The sequence below is a fragment of the Anas platyrhynchos genome, chromosome Z (assembly GCF_047663525.1).
Source record: "Anas platyrhynchos isolate ZD024472 breed Pekin duck chromosome Z, IASCAAS_PekinDuck_T2T, whole genome shotgun sequence".
Classification (NCBI taxonomy): domain Eukaryota; kingdom Metazoa; phylum Chordata; class Aves; order Anseriformes; family Anatidae; genus Anas; species Anas platyrhynchos.
Genome location: NC_092621.1, coordinates 15,586,431 through 15,603,432, shown reverse-complemented (window position 1 = coordinate 15,603,432; position 17,002 = coordinate 15,586,431). Strand labels below are relative to the sequence as shown.

Sequence of the window (17,002 nt, the reverse complement as noted above, 5' to 3'; positions counted from 1 at the left end):
ACATCTAACACTCATTTTTTCTTTAAAGTATACAGATACAGAGAAGATTATTTTTTAATATAGATTGGACACACAAAATCAATAAAATGACAATACTAGTCATAATATTTATATTAGCACTGGATGGAAATCCAGAAACAATAAAAGTATAAATTAAATAATTTTCAGATAGAGAATGTCTGTGTGAAGTATCTGACTTTAAGTTGTGCATAATTTTCTTACAAAATTTTTAATTCAAATGTAGGTCAGTTTTCTTCGTTACTTCACAAGTAAATATCTTGTAGAAAACAGATTGCTGAAAATGGAGAATCTCGATAGCATGACCACAGAACAAGGATTCACCCATGCATGATAGTAAGTTAAGTGTCTTCAAGGGGCTCTGCCTTTTATGTTTAGTTTTACATTTCTTGTTTAGTGTCTTTCTATCAAAAGTAGCAGTCTGACTCTAGATGTATCTGGATGATAGAATCACAGAATATCCCAAGTTGGGAGGGACCCCTAAGGAACATCAAGTCCAACTCCTGATACATCCTGTGAGCTTTTGGGGACAGTTAATCTTAGATGTAGATGTAAGAAAGAAATATTGTAAGTCATCCTGTATAAAAATGTTTGAATTAGGAGTTGTATATTTTAAACAATTCAGATCAAGTTTTGCAAAATAGGCTTTTCCTATTTTTCCAGCAAAAATATTTAAAGCTCTGTTTTGGGATGTTAATTCAAAACAGTGGAGAAGTTGGTGTTCTAAGTGCACATGAATGTTTGTAAGAGCCGTAGACTTGCATTGCAGTAAGGAGAAAATGGTTTTATCTCTCCTCTATTGATTAAGAAAAACAAGATCCTGTTTGCTTTAAACATTTTAACGATCTTTCCTATTTGTCTTAAATCTCACAGGAGACTAATACAAATTAGTGAGGATGGAATGAGATGAGGGAGCAAATGAATGAAGCAGCTTTTGTATTGTAACAATCACTTTTTGCAGCTTGTCTTCCCACTTTTAACTGCTCTTCTGTGTATCACAGAGGTGAGTCTGGGGGGTTTAGGGATGATTTCAACTACACTAGCATTTTCAAGTTAGTAGTGCACTGTGCTATGGTGCTTTTCATTTATTGTTCTGATGAAAAACCCTTTGAAAAGATATTTTCTTTTTATTTTTTTTTCTTCATAATGGCAAGCCCATGAAGTCAGAAAAACAGGGCAATTAAACTTCAGGGGAGAAGTTAAGCCAACTTTTTAAACACTAGTTCTGCAAAGACTCTGCATTTGAGTTCGTGCATGCGACTAAGCAGTTAGTTTCACACATCATGAAAAGTATGCACGATACTTGCCACTCTTGACAAATCAATTGTGAGTTAAAAATGTTTAATATGAGAATCTCACTTTGCTTAGTCACTTCATGCTGGGCTGAAAGATGGGTCACTTTGCATGCTGTTTGTTTTTAAATGAGTTACGTATTCAGAAACCTTTACTCAGTAATTTCCTTTCATGTCTGCTAAGAGCTTTTGCTACTAACCTACTTTTTTATTAGGAAAAACATGATCAGTAGTTTTTTGAATATTGGTTTTAAGTGTAATTGTAGCACTACAGACAGAAGTAACTGGCTTAGTTACATCAGATAGCACAGATTATGTATAGTTAGGATTTTTTTTTAAGCAGCGTCCATTATGGCACTGAGCTTTAGTGACACGTGCTCCAGATTGTGATACTTGTTTTTATTTCTCTCATCTCTAAATGTTCTGCCTTTCTCTCTTTTCTACACAGAACTCATTTATGCAATTAGCAAGTTCAAGTTTGCAACTTTGCTTCTCTTTGACACAATTATAGTTCTAATTATCCATGTTATGTGCATGGTTCCTGCTAGTTGATTTAAGTACAGAAAAATGCAATTTCAGCCAAAAGTTGAGAACAGTACTGTATGTGTATGTAAATATATTCCTGAATTGCTTCTGTCACCTCTACTTCAGTCTACTTGACCTGCTTCTACAGCTAGCTTCCAAGTTTAGGGTTCCTACCTTAGCACTGAAATTGCTGGAAAAAAATATGCATCTTCCATAAATAAAAAAAAAAAAAAAAAAATAGAGCAGAGAACTAATATTATTTGTGTTTTAAATGATTGAATACAAATAATTAAAAGCTCAACCAGGACTAAAATCTGCATTTCTGAGCCCTACTCCAGTTCTATCTCTATCAAGTCTTATACTTGCTTACTTTAAAACCAGTTATCTTTACACTGCTAGATTTTACAATAAAGAGGATAAAAATAATTCATAATCTAAAAATATACTCTGAAACTTGCTTGAGGCAAGTATAGTGCAGAAAAATAGTAATTAAAAACAGAACCAGATTTATTTCGGTGCACACTTATATCTGTAGCCACTTGACTGGAAGCTGACCTTCCCTCTGTAACTGCTTTTTCAGCAGAGGATGGAAATTTGCCCTATATGCAATTCCACGGTCGCATATTGATCTAAGAAACATGCACTTTCAAAGGTAAGGAATTATTTTTACAGCGTGATGAACCATGTGATCTAGAGTGCCATTTTATGGCAAAGGATCTTGAATTACGTTTACTTAGTGCTTTAACCAGGCATTGGTAATGAATTGTCCTTTAACTGCAAACTGTCATTCTATTTAAAATAGCTTTAATTAAACTGTAAAGGTGGATGGTGGTGGTAATGTATGTATCTTCCAAAAAGGCAAACTAAATTATAAATTGTCCTTTGGGATATTAATCTGTAAAATCTTTATTCAGCTAGGGCTGCTGAGATCCCACTACAAGTAACTACATGGATTAGATTTCAGTATATGTATGTAGAACAGCAGTCACAAGAGAAATATTTATTTGTAATCTGTCTTTGGGCTATGTTGTAGATCGGCAACCTGCCTCCTCACTTTCCAGAGATGTTAACATGTGGAGGAAATGAATTAATGAATTACTCAGCCGCTTACAGGCCGAAGGGGCAAGGGCAAGGACGAACACCAGCAGGTACTGCTGCAACAGCTCCCCAGGCAGCTGTCCTCGGTGCAAACACAGGTGTCGAAAGATGCCTGTCTTAAAGTAGCACAGTTACCAGTAAGCAGTCAGGGCATCCACACTGCTGATTTTCATTTCTGGATTTTAACCCACGTCATTCTCTCCCCTCGTTATCGAAAGCCACGACTTCAAGCAGCAATAAGCTCTGTTTGTAGAGCTACCCGTTGCCATTCTCGTGTTACTTGCCCGCTTTCCTCACAGCCCCCCCGCCAAGCCGGCGCCTCAGAAACGCCGCCACAAACACAGCGGGCGTGGCGGCCGCAAGCGGGAGCCGCACGAAGGGGCCGTTACCTCCAAACAGCCATATTAAAAAAAATAAATAAATAAATACATAAATAAAGAGTTCAAGCGGCGGTGCATGCTGAGGGAGCTGGGCGGCCCGTCCCTGCTTTTCCCGCCCGGCGGGCCGCCCGCCCTCGGTCGCCATGGCGGCGCGGGGCTTGATGGCGCTGCTCGGGGACGGCTCCGTGGAGCTGCGCGGCGTGGGGGGCGCCCGCCTCCTGCTGTCGCCTTGCGGCTCCGAGTACCTGTTCGAGGAGGCGCTGCCCCCCGCCGCACACCCCCTGCAGCCGGCAGAGACCTGCCGCCGACGGGTCGCCTTCGTCCTCAGCGCCCACAGGGTACGTGGCGGCCGGGGAGGGGAGCGGGCTGGGAGGCGCCTCCGCGAGGAGCGGGGCATCGCCTCAGCCCTCCTAAGGAAGGGAGGGGGGCTCGGTCTGCGAACGCCTCCAGAGGTCCTGTGATGGCACTGTTTGCTTTTGTCTTCGTCTTTAATTAGGAACAAGTTGCACGAGCTCTGCATTTCCGGAACAAGTTTTCGCCTCGGCCGTACTTACCTTCAAGCCTTATATCCCCGGAAAGAAAGACTGTAAGTGTTACACGCACAGCGCTTCTGTAAACTGAGCTGCCCGGGAAGTCTGACAAAGTGAGCTTACAGAATTGCACACGCGTGTGTACGAGTAGAGGCCTTGAAAACTGACAGTGCACAGTTTGGTTCACGCATTTGTCATCTCACTTGGAATACTGCTGTTTCAAATTACAGTTTTAAATCTTGCTTAGTTTTTTGTCCTTAGTCCTGCATATCCTTAGCAGCTGAACAGTACAGATTTCACCCGGTCTTAGTAAGACTAAAACCCAGATATTTCATATTCTTTAAAAGACTGATGAATCACCTGTATTGGACTGTCATTCCATTAGCAGCATGCTTCATGCTAATGTTTATTTGTTAAACATTGACTATCAGTACATACCTACAGCAGTCAGACCTTAACAGTCCTATCATGTATACACTATGCATGTACACAGAGCTGATGCTCTGCTGTGTGCAGTAGTGGGTAACCTCCCACCTTCTGGTTCAGGATCTTCTCATGGCTGAGTTTCTAGACAGTTCCTAACCATACTTTACACCTGCACTACCTGCTTCAGGATCCTGAGGAGTAACTTTCGAAAGCCACAGTAAGTGGCTTTTTTTCTGGTCTCCTTTCTTCTTGGTTTAGCCACAACTGCTTTCCTTAAAGCAAGAATGGTGTTTTTGTAGCTTCTGATGTTGTACTCCCTTGCTGACCAGTAATTTACAATCAGCTTGTTTTTCTGTGCCCTCTACTTTCCACCAGTGCTGGTATTTTCAAGGCCTTTGCTGTTTGTCACACTTAAGCTGTACAGTGTAGCAAGAGATACCAGCTGTCAAGTTCCAAGTACACACAGCAAGCTCTCCTAACAAGGTGGTCACGAGCCTAACAAGCCACTCTGGGACCTGGAACGAGTTATCTTAAGGCACAGTTAGCATAAGGTCTGTGACCTGTTACTAGCAGTGATGATACTATTTTTACAGGGATGCTGCATACAAAAATGCATCTACAGTTACACTGTATTACTTCACTTATGCTTAAATTCAAACCAATGCCATTCACTTAGGCTCTGTTTGGACATGCTGACCATCTGTATCTTTAGGAGGCTTGACAAGGGGGATCCTGTCAGTTAAGTGGACTGCTTAGAGCTGTACGTAGTTTTGAACATGCAGATTTAATCATAAATGTATTCAGCAGTAGCTGTATGTTTTGCTGTGGTTTTTTTTTGTTTTTTTTTTTTTTTTGTTGTTGTTTGTTTTTTATGTTGTTTGTTCGTTTCCTAGAAATTTGGAGTATGTGATATCAAAGACTATGTTTGCAGTCAGTCATTACGCCAGTATCTCATTCCTGGTGGAAATAGTCAGGTCAGAGCCCATCCTTCTGTATGTAAAGTTAGGATTGCTTTTCTTCATTTATATCACACCATTTATCTCCACTAAATAGTTATCTGCAGCCTTACTGAGCAGTCCCTTGAATATTTTTAGGGTCCTTTTGCAAGTCTTTATGGTCAATTTTCATTTTTAGTTAGCCCTAAATACCTTTGGCAGATGTTTTCACTTTGCTAATGCACTCGTGTTGCCATGTTTCATTTTTATTGGACTCTGGGCAGAAGTATGATCCTGGTTTGATTTAAGATCAGTGCTGTGGTTTAACCTGGCAGGCGGCTCAGCACAATACTGCTGCTTGCTCACTGTCCCTGCCTCCAGTGGGATGAGAAAGAAAATCAGGGTGAAAAACAAAGTAAAACCTATGGGTTGAGGTAAAGACAGCTTAATAGGAAAGAAAGGAATGAATGAAGACGCAAAACTCATGCATAATGCTGTTGCTCGCCACCTGCTGGCCGATGCCCAGACAGTCCCTAAGCAGTCATGTTGTCCCTGGTCCCCCCACCCTAGCTGACTCCCCCTGTCTTATTGTTCAGCATGAAGCCAGGCGATGTGGGACACCGCTTTGGCTAGCCTGGGCTGGCTGTCCTGTGTGTCCCCTCCAGCTCCTGGTCCCTGATTCCCCTTGCTGACAGGGCTGCACGAGGAGCTGAAATGTCCTGGGCTCTGTGAAATTACCTCTCTGCAGCAACTAACACATTGGTGTGTTATCAGCATTATTCTCATCCTAAATCCAAAGCACAGCACCACGCCAGCTACAATGAACAAATTAACTCTGTCCCAGCTGAAACAGCAAACAGTCAGGTGGGACAAAGCTGATTAAACTGAATGAATACTCTTCTGCTAAGAGAGTTTTTCAGGTCTTATTTGAAGTGGGTTTGCATTTATTTGTTCATGTAGGATCCAGTACTTTACCTGGAGTCTCCAAATGAGAGCACAGTAAGAGTATTTCCTGTGCAGTGATCAGGCATAATGACAATGCAAACAAATGCATGTCCTTTTAGGGCAGAACATTTGTAGGTGCCTAGAAAAACACTCTCTATCTTGAGTTTTTTGTTTTATTTTGTTTTGTTTCTTTCAGAATGTGATTAGTGCATTTTCTAAATTTATCTATATTTATTTAGCTAATATGTGTTTATTTAGCTATATGTACTTAGCTATACTACCTCTTTGGTTAAAGCTATAACCTGGGGATTGAGGTAGATGCAGTGTTTGTTTGGAGCAATTTGTAGAGAATCAGCTGCTTCATTTAAGAACATATTACATATGCCATTGCACATGGTACATATTGCATATGCCATGGTACATTATATGCCATTTTACAGGCTTAATTTTATAAATAGGAGAATTCAGACTACATGGCATATCAGTGTACACAATTTTAATGTGGACTTTGCATGAATTCCACTGATAACAGATATGATCAGTATAATGATATTGATCATTTCCTGATCTTGAGCTTTCTCTTCAGTGTTTCTTAACAAGTTTGAAATAGCTGTCAGCGGGCAGTTATGCCTGGTCAGTTGGCCATGCATCCTTCTGGTTTATGAATGGGTATTAAATTATAAGCATATTGCTAGAAATAATCCTGTTAGAACAGGAGGAAAATGATTTGAATGATAGATATTTTGAGTTCACGTGTGCAAATAAATACAGACTAATGTTTTATGCCATACATCAGCATGCAGAAGACATGAATTATTTCAAAAAACTCACAATCCCTCCATTGTAATTTCTGGCAAGCATGTAAGTTTTACTTTGAAGCACATTTCAACCCTTTTTCTTGTATTAGATTCTGTTCAGTGATGTCTTAGAAGTTAGATGGCCTGACCTTGTTACTGCTGACCTGACAAGATGTATGAAGAATGGCAATGTGAAGATATCATCATTAGACGGTTATGCCCACCTTCACCTGTCAGGATTGCAGCAAGAATTTACTGTGGAGTTCTTATGCAAAGTCAGCCAACCATCTGCAGCATATTCACATTCCTCTCAGAAGAACAGCAACTATCAAAATGAAGATCAGTATGGAAAATCAAGTAAAAATTCTCTTCCAGAAACGTCATCAAGACAAACGAAAGCAGAAAATAGAAGGAATGAACATGGCAGTGCTGAAGGAAAATACAGAGACCCAACCAAACCAAAGGACCAAAAAGACAGAGATAGAGTTCCTATGTTTTACACAAACTGTTCTTATGAATACACATGGGTTACACAGTGTTGGTCTGTTTCCTCGTACCCAGAAGAATGGAAATACCCTTTGTCTTTGGCATTTATGTGCTATAACTTACATACTGTTAAGACTGAAATGAAAACATGTGAGGGAAATGACCATACATCTATAGGAGCAGATGTTGTAATAGACCCCAAAGCATGTTCAACTGTATCTCGTTTGCCTACAGCTTTGCCACTAAGCTGCAGAGCACCACATTTACACAGGTAATTTAAACTGTTTGCATCTTAGTTGTTAACATATGTCTACAGTTCTGAACTTCAACCTTTAGCAAAATAACTGAAATCTAACTGTAAGAAGTAAAAAATCATAACCTATTTTGTTAGCAACTTCTTGAAACATGAAATTTGTGAAACCAACATTCTTTATCCTACTGTCAAAAAATAAAAACTCATTAGTCCAGAGGAAAAAACAAACAAACAAACAAAAAAAAAACACATTTCTGATATGCTATGTAAATGAAAAAGAGAGTACTGAAAAAGAACACCATGCTGGGGTTTGAGTTTCTGTTTTTGTTTCGGTTCTGAATAGATGATACTTCTGAAGTAGGACAGTGACATATATTCTTTGTCAGCCCTGCTAAAAATAGTTGAAAAAATAATTGTAGGTTTGAGAAAATAAATTTGGTAACTAGGAACTAGTTACTAGTTAGGTATCCTAGGAACTAGAGGACATTGGAAATACATGGCCTATTTTCTTTTGAGTAGTTGTGCATGCATCTGTTTTGGTATAGAAAAATATTTCTGTTTAGGATACAGAAGTAATTACCAGCCAAGAAAAAAAAAAAAACACATTCAATCTTACTGAAGCTATTATTGTATTTTATACAGGTGGAGTTTCTGTGACTTTTTTCTACAAAAGAAGCAAGAGTCTGGAATGTATTCATACCCTCAGCTAATTGAAATTGTATGGTGCGAAGGTATTTTTTATAGGTATGTAGGAAGTCATGCATTTCATTTTTGAAGGACTTAATTTGTATGGGAATTAAACTTCAAGATAAAATGTCTTACTTCGTCCCTTTACCATTCCTTTAGAGATTGTATACAATCTTTATGGAAGATTCTATTAATGGCTGCCATTTGTTTGTTCTTAGAGCTTAAAGACAGAGCTTAAAATTTGCTTCACATTCTCTAATACATTGTAGTTCCAGGTCTGAAAGCAGGTATGCCTGAAAAAACAATTTTGAAATCATACTTAAGGCTTTTAAAGAAGTGGTCAGATTTCTTAAGAGACTTAAGTAGAGAACTGTAACTTCCACAGACTTCATTGACAATTATAGTGCCTTTTTTTTGTTGTTGTTTTGGCAAATCACATCACTTCTATTGATGCTAAAGATTTCACGTTTAGAAATGCTTGTCTTGGTGACCTATGTAATTCCCATGTTACAGGCAGCTAAACTCTACTGTAGATTTTCCTGGAAAATCAGCTTGCCTGTATGTTTTGGTTTGTTTGTATTTAAATAAGAATTTTGTAAAGTATGCTCTGCAAATCTGTTATACAAACTTTGAAAGGGTCACAGTCGCTGTCAGCATTCAAAAATTTTTGATAAAAATATAATTAGTCTAAAGCTTTCATCTTTCTCCCATACGCTGTTTTTTTTTCTCAGTTGATTTTTGATTCTCAGTTGATCTGAACAAAATTTTTGTCAGTGTTTTCAGTAATATGTAATAATAAACTTATTTATTGGTGAGTAGCCATACTTAGTCTTACAAGGCCCGGTAATATTTAAAGTCCCATTACTGAAGTTTAGGCATCTGACCACATGGTGCAGAACTGAGTCATTAAATAAGCGTAATGCTCCAAGATCACAAGAAAAAGACTGGCAATCTTAAACAAAACAAAACAAGACAGAAACAAAAACAAAAAACCACAGGTTCAGCAGAAATGAAGACTTTGGTTGTTTAGGAAGCATTCATTTCTCAGCTTTTTTTTTTTTTTTTTTTTTTCTGTGCACACCTGTGAGGGCTGGTCCCCTGAAAATAATATCTTTTCCTTCTTTTGCATTGGTATATTTTGTGTTCAGTGGAATGGGCATTGAACATCTTTTGTGAGATACCTACCTCAACACAAGGCTCTCCTTCTGAACATGCTAATCCTGTCCCCACCTCCACCCTTCAAAAGTAGCTTGGTAATGCCAATCATCAAAAAATAATTTGTGTGCCCTACTGTTTGTGAAACAGTATAAAGTTTTTCCTTTGAGAGTTGTTGAAAATATGTTTAGTGCTTTATTCTGTACTGTCTAGTGATACAGCATTTTAAATACTTGTTAAAAGTCTTCTTATTTCTCTTAGATTTATCCATGGCAAAAGAAACATTGCAGAAATTTACCCTGGTGATGAATCATTTTTCAAGTCTGAAGGAGCTTTTTTGGGAAACTACTTCGTGCATTATGCAATCCAGAAAGGAACAAACAAGGTAGGAATAAAACTGTTTAAAAATACGTTCAGAATTCCTTCAATTTAGCAGCTGTGTTTTAAGACATTTGGATATGTAGTCTAAAGTCAAGACCCCTTATTCATGTGATTCTACTTTGCTTTCAAGTGATTAGTTTTTTTAGCATCGCTGTTATTCCACTTCTCTTTCTTAACTTTATTTTTTTTTTCTTTTAAGTTTATTGAGTTGTGTGTGCTAATTTCAATGTTTTCTTCTTAGATTTGGATATTTGTATTTTTAAAGCAGTATAAAGGATCAATGCTGCACCTTTTGAACCTTGCCTCTAACTTGTAGTAAAATGTAGTTACTCAGTAATGAACGATACTCACTGATAAAATAACCTATTGGTCCATGCTGAGTGTATGAAAACTGTGAATGTGTCTTAGACTTAAGGGATGGATACAACTGCATTTTTTGTTTGTGTGTTTGTTTTAGCTTTTAAAGGAGATACCTATCTTCTCGATTAATTTAAATGTGGTTAGAGTTGTCTGGGAGGTCAGAAATTTCATCTCTTTCAAGATTATAAATAGTTTTGTCATGCTACAGTACCTATAAATAACTACTGTTTCTTCTGCTCTTTACTGCAGAGAGAAGAGAAGATGTATTCAGTAAACAGTCTTCCTCCTGATGTACCAGGAAGTCCATACTCTATATCCTCCATCATTACTCAGGCAACCAAGTAACTTATTTTTCTCCTTCATTGTTGTTATATTAACTCCTCTAACTGTGAAAGGACAATAATTAAAATTACATGTGATACTTATTATTACATATGAAAATTAAGCAAATTTATAATATCACTGGTGGCATCTGTAACTTACAGAACAAAGATCACAGCTGCGTAGAAGATACTAAATAAGGACAAAATTCTTAATATTTAATACTTTTTTTCCTCAGAATGCTTCTGTACTGCTACAAGACAAAACTATCATTAATTCCTAACTATCATCTCTGCTGCTGGAAGATGGTATGTAGCTGAAGATTTATAAATCTTCCCATGTTACAAAGGTGACTGAATGTGCTATAGGGAGTAGGACCAATTCTAGAGGGAAAAATCTTAAGCAAAGATGAAAAGGTATATAACTGAGAACCATCACCACAGACTGTTAAGGTAAATTGGTGAAGCAGAAAACAGTGAATTGCATGATAAAGAGAGCTGCTTATGGTCTAGAAAAACATGAAAATTTGGGAGAGATACAACCAGCTGTGACATTTCCTCTTTTTTATGTCCTTGTTTGGTTCTAGGTACCTGAGACAGACGGACAGGAAACATTGCCTGTTTTGCTGGATGAAAAGGTTATTCCTAGCATTGGAAGACTTCTTGTATACTCAGACTATAAAGTCCATGCTACTTTTAGGGATGGAATCACCTTGAATATGGTTTGGGATTTCAGCTCTGGTTGTAGAAAGATTCAGGTAACTTATGGCTTATACACTACTCTTAAAACTCTTCATTAAAAAGTGTTATTAGGAAACTAATGGGGTAAGTAAATCAAGAGTTTTTCTGTCTATAAAATACAAACTGAGCTCTTTTGATAGAGTCGTGATTCAAAGCAGTTTTCTGCCATGGCTTGCTATCAAGCTAGTATAATAGGCATAGAACTACACAGCACATAAAGACAGCAAAATGGATTGTGAGTATTTTACCCAGAAACTGAGGAGGAAAAATACTTTAGTGTATAATTCATGCCTAAAAGATAAATAAAATTGTATCCTTTTAAAAAGTCACTCATATCAGTGTAAGAAGGTGGTGGTGGTGGTCCTGGTGTTATTTCAAAATATCTATAATTGAGCAACTGAATAGTGAAAAATTGCTCAGGAGTAGCCTTGTGGATATGGAATTACATATTTTTTTTAATATTTTTTTTAATCTACTGAATAATGAAGTAAAAAGATAATGATGACTTTTGCGCTACAAAGTGGTGAAAATGGCAATGGTGGTAAAATGGCAATACAGAGAAAATTATGTCATAGTGGAATTTAAAGTTGACTGCTGAGACTTTTGGCTTCCATCTCTTTGCTTTTACCCTATGGTGACTAGACACAAAAAGATGTTCCTGAGGATATGTGTACTATAAACAATAAAAGTGTGATACTTAGCCTCTTAAAAGATATTGTAACTTTATGATGTGAGCCAGCTCAAATCTGTACACTCATTAATGATAAACGTAGGAAGAAACTAAAGTACTACAGGTTTGGAAACATCCCTACACATTATTGGAAATATCTCAAACAGCACAAAAAACAGTGTTTGTCTATGCCAGGTTTTCCTTTTTTTCCCCCCATATCTGTGATAGCAGAATATAGGCAACTTATAGCAAAACACAAACTTTAAAGTGGAGTGTTCACAGATAATTTAATTTTTAAATTAGCAAATGTTATTCACTTGCTTTTTTTTTCTTTTCTTTAAAGCAGAAAATTAATACTAATTTTTTTTTCCCTTCTAAGGTAAATGAAAATGTAGGTTGGTGTAAGCTAACTACTCCTGATGGGGTACAGCAGCTGATAAAAATAAGTCATCCTGGAATCTATGAAAGGTATAAGTAGTTTAAATAATTTATAAGTAAAGAACTCTAAGCAAACCCTTTTATATGTAGAAATGTTTTTTTTTTTTTCTGGAAATACATCAGAGGAAAAAAAAAAAAGCCCAAATACATAATGATAAAAAACACATATCTGGCTAAGATTCAGGAACTGTATGACTCAGGATCACTGCATTCAGTCATTCCAGTATAATTGTTATGGAAATGTAATGTCTTTAAAAAAAAATAAAATCAGCCAACCTCAAACTAGAGCTCCAACTTGGCACTTAAATCAGTGGGTAAGCAAAAAAAATATCTTTGTGCTGTATAAAGCTGGCATCTAGAGCTGAAAAGCACTTTATCCAATTTTTGCTTTATTACAGATATTGACCTCTGCCTACAGACTGCTTTCTCTAATCTGCTTGCTCTAATTGCAGTCTTATTATGCAAATCATCAGAAGCTTACTCTGCTGCATTTCAGCAAGCAGATATGCACACACAAAAAATAACATTTGTACACTATTCATTTCAAATCAGATGGCTTTGTTATAATTTTCTGTGACTCTATAGATTTAAATATGAAGGATATTCTTTTTTAAAAGTGTGAATCCAAAAAGGGCAAAGAAACATAGGGAAAAGGCTAGACTTTTAGTCATGTTTTTTGCTGAATCCAGATTCATTGCTTAATGCCTTTTTTGTTTGTTTGTTTCTATCTTGAATTAACAGTGTGTTTCTCATCTAAATAACTTTTTTTCATGTTAACAGATACATCACAACAGTAATAGAATGGTGCAGAAGTTTGAATGAAAGCAAAGAGACTCCTGAACATACCGCACACTCTGTAACTGAAGAAAATTGGTACTCATTTTTATTCTAAATAATGTTGAAAATAAAACTCAAAAAGACTATAAACTCTGAATTTTATAGACAGCATTTCCTAAGGATCCAAAAAGAAAACTGTAAATCCTTTTATTTTGTGTGACTTCATATTTCTCTGTTGGAACTTAAAATGTACAGTAAGTTGAATTCTAGGTGAAGTTTATTTTATGTTGCTTCTGCTTCACCTAAAAATAGAATTATGGTGACCTTGCCAAATATTACTATAAGATTAATGTTATAGAAATAATATCTTGCAAAGTGAAAATGAGAAACTAAACTAAGAAAGGCAACTTTTAACAGAACGGCAAGCTGTCCAAAATAGTACTTTGAACTTTTAAATGACACCTGGACCTGTTATGTATTTGTCCTTCTTAATAAATGCTACTGACCAAAGGTCTAGTGACATCATGTAGTTACATAATCAGATATTACAAATGTGATATATGAATCTCATTACAGATTCACTTATCACATTATAGCAGATGCAGTAGATGGAGTAGATGGTGAAACAAAAATGTTATCTATATATACACACATAAATATACAGCAAAGAGTCTATTTTTAGAGATGAGCCTTGATTTTTAGAAAACAAATGATTAACAAATGCAGCCATTGGCTAGTAGTATGAAAAAAATGCTTTTTTTTGCTTAGAGTTCTCTTTCTAATTTTCTGTATTTCTGAGAATTGAAATTAAAATCTGGTGTACAAAAGTACAGTTGAGAAGCTTTTTAGATACTATGATAAAAATCTTTATTTTCTTGGACAGGTCTGCTGATGCTGAGCTTGAAAAAATACAGAGATTTAACTGTATCCTTTTGAAAGCTGTGAAGATTTTTACTTTGATATTCTTTTGTTCATCTGTATACTCAGACCTGCATTTTCAGAACATCAGAAGCTCTCTATTCTGTTCTCACCTGCTTTTTACTGCTTTACCTGATTCTTAAAGCACCTTTTTAAGTCACTGTTTTCTCATTAATCTTGTTCAATTCCTTTACAACAGCACTAGCAATAAGAACAGAGTACAAAATAAAATAAAAACATTAACAAAATAGGGAATTCCCATAATGAGTATTGAAGTTCACCATTTATTATATATAATATATATACTATGAATAGATTATATATTAATTCCACTAAAACCATCTGCTAATCTGTTCTTGAAAGAGGGATGGTACAATTGCCTTTTGGCATGTTGTTGCAGTAAAATGCTGTCTTATTTATCACCTACCTCAGGATTGTCCAACCAGCTCACAAAGTATGCAGAGTATGCAGTGCCTTTTTTTTTTTTTAAAGGGAGTGTAAAACTCTCTTTATGCTGGCTTTTAATTTTATTAGGATGAAAAAACATACACGCTATGAAACTTTGCAATGTAACATCAGTTTCCTTTAAATTAACTATTGGGCAAATAGAAGCCTTAGTTAAAGACATTTTCTAGAAACATTAGCATTTTTTAGTTTTATGTAATTACTGTGGTATGAAATGTGAGCCTCTGTAATGCAGAATCATGATTATGATACGGCAAAGCGTTTTTCTCGTTATTAGGAGGAAGGCTTTGAATTTTTCTTGACAAACTCATGCTAGATATATTGGATAATAGCAATGTTCCACAAAGGACAGCAGCTGCAAAAAACAATCCATCTACAATTGCTGTTGGAAAAACAGAGAATAGAACTGATACTGAAGAACTCAATGAAGGGTGCATCTTGGAGGCTTTGGAAAAAACCTCTAAAATAATTCAAGATATTGAATCTCTGCTTGCTGCTTCTGGGAAGTGAAAATCTGTAATACATTGTATCCTCCAAGGAGCTGTCCCAGCTATGTCTGAAGAGGCTTTGAAGTATAAGAGGGATGAAGGATGAGACGGCAGCAATTAAATGCCTTGCCAGACAAATTACATCTGTAATTTGTTATTGTAATACCACAGTTGTATAATGTGGATAGGCAAAAATTAGGGGCCAAATAGTGGGGCACCACTTGGTAAATGAGAGATCTGACGTGACATTGCTACGTCTGAGTGTATGAATGTCTGTTCAAGTTGTGTAGCTTTGTAGAGGTTTGTGTGACCAACTTGGTTAGAACTTACCAGGGTAACTTGGGGGGAGGCATTTTAATGGTAAAAACATGCTTTTGTCCAGAAACTGACACCAAGTAGTTAAGTATTAAAGTCACCCCAATGACTCCATATTGAATAAAGTTGCCCACAAGATTTATACCTATTGTTTTCTAATAAAAGGCGTGGTTTTAGTCAGTACTGTTGTGGTTTTTTTTGTTGTTGTTTTATGCGTGGTCAGTCACTAGCCTTTCAGCATTAGGTTTTTGTTTGTTTGTTTTGTTGTTTTTGTTGTTATTTTACTCAATCTCCTCAGGAATACTCAAAAACCAGTCAGTAACCACTCTGGGTTTCTCTGCAGCCCCAGTTCCCACTCCCTTCACCCCAGCGCGGGGCTGGCTGAGGAGGAGGAAGAAAAAGAGGATGTGATACATGGAGTAAGGAGGAAGGTTAATTGGGAAAAGTCTCACCACCACAAATTTTAGTAAGCCCTTATCAATCAAATTTGATGTATGTGATGACTGTAATCCAGTGAATTTTACTATTTTGAATCTGGGTGAGTTAAAGCAGAGGAAAGAAACCCAATATTGAATTGCACTTGGAGGAAAGGGAAAAGATCCTGGGACTACTAACAATCCCGTGCTTACTTCCTTGTATTACATTACTGAATGCAGTTTATCACAATCCCGGTGGAATGTCCTCAAGAAGACAGAGTCTTTCTTATGGTTCAATTGGCCTCGGCCAAATTTGAAGCCAAGACAAGAATTAATGACATTCAAAAGAAGAGGAGGGAGTGTGATCTATGGAGTAATAATTCATGTCAAGAAAATGGTTGATGTTAATAAAGAAGGGGGAGATGTGGGAGTGTGGCCATGGGGGTCGGCAAGCCCCATGGTTGGTGGTAACATCAGACTCTTAACAATGAGACCATCAGGAATGTAAAAGAGTTTAGAGTTTAGAGGGCACAAAGATGGGTGATTCAGGAGAGGCCATGCCTTCTGGGGTTGCTTATTCTGCAGCCGTTAAGGCATGGAAGTTGCTGGGGGTTTGCTGTTGCCAGGCAAAGTTGTTTGACCAATGGAAAGTTGTTGGAAAAGGATTGCTGCAGGGCGAAGGGTGTTAGAGGGGAGCCCGTCCTCAAGATGGAAAGGCAACATGATGTGATGAAAAAAGGAATGAAAAGAAACAGGCTGGCAGAAAGGAGACCAGGACAGGAACAGGCACACTGATCGCCTCATGAAGATAGGTTCGGCCAAACTCAGCAAACTGCTCCAAGAGGCTCGCACAGAAAGTTGCTGGAAACAGGCACTGGAGCTGGGAAGAAGCTCAAGCTGAGACAAGCGGAGCCACACACACAACTGACCCTCTGGTAATCAGCTGCGCATTATGAGGAATCACACATCCTTAGGAACAAGGACTGTCCTGGTAACCTTGCAGCTTATTTCCTTTATTAACAACCAGACAGTTTATGATCCTGAAATATGGGACCAAATTGATGTCAAGGTGTGGGACCTACTAAAAACGACAAGGTTGCGGTGGGATTGCTTGGCACCGGGGAGCAATCTCTGGGGCCTTACAGTCAGACGTGTGGGTTGCCAGGCAGTGAGGGAGCTGCGGGCT

The 17,002-nt window shown here is 37.4% G+C and overlaps 1 protein-coding gene across 3 annotated transcripts; it reads left to right on the top strand.

The window, feature by feature from the left end:
* The first annotated feature begins 63 nt into the window (after window positions 1–63).
* On the top strand, window positions 64–15,583 carry CZH5orf34 (chromosome Z C5orf34 homolog). Of its 3 annotated transcripts, none has more exons than XM_038171104.2 (15): window positions 64–354; window positions 892–1,021; window positions 2,419–2,487; window positions 2,869–2,983; window positions 3,810–3,899; window positions 7,057–7,703; window positions 8,328–8,429; window positions 9,789–9,912; window positions 10,518–10,609; window positions 10,828–10,897; window positions 11,176–11,346; window positions 12,379–12,467; window positions 13,218–13,310; window positions 14,098–14,138; window positions 14,914–15,583. In XM_038171104.2, the coding sequence occupies exons 6-15, from the start codon at window positions 7,123–7,125 to the stop codon at window positions 15,105–15,107; spliced, it is 1,557 nt and encodes a 518-aa protein (XP_038027032.2). In that variant the 5' UTR covers window positions 64–354; window positions 892–1,021; window positions 2,419–2,487; window positions 2,869–2,983; window positions 3,810–3,899; window positions 7,057–7,122; the 3' UTR covers window positions 15,108–15,583. The 3 variants fall into 3 exon arrangements, with proteins under 3 accessions (XP_038027032.2, XP_038027030.2, XP_027302755.3); XM_038171102.2 differs by having other exon boundaries at window positions 2,416–2,487; XM_027446954.3 differs by lacking the exons at window positions 64–354; window positions 892–1,021; window positions 2,419–2,487; window positions 2,869–2,983 and adding an exon at window positions 3,016–3,651.
* Window positions 15,584–17,002: the final 1,419 nt, after the last annotated feature.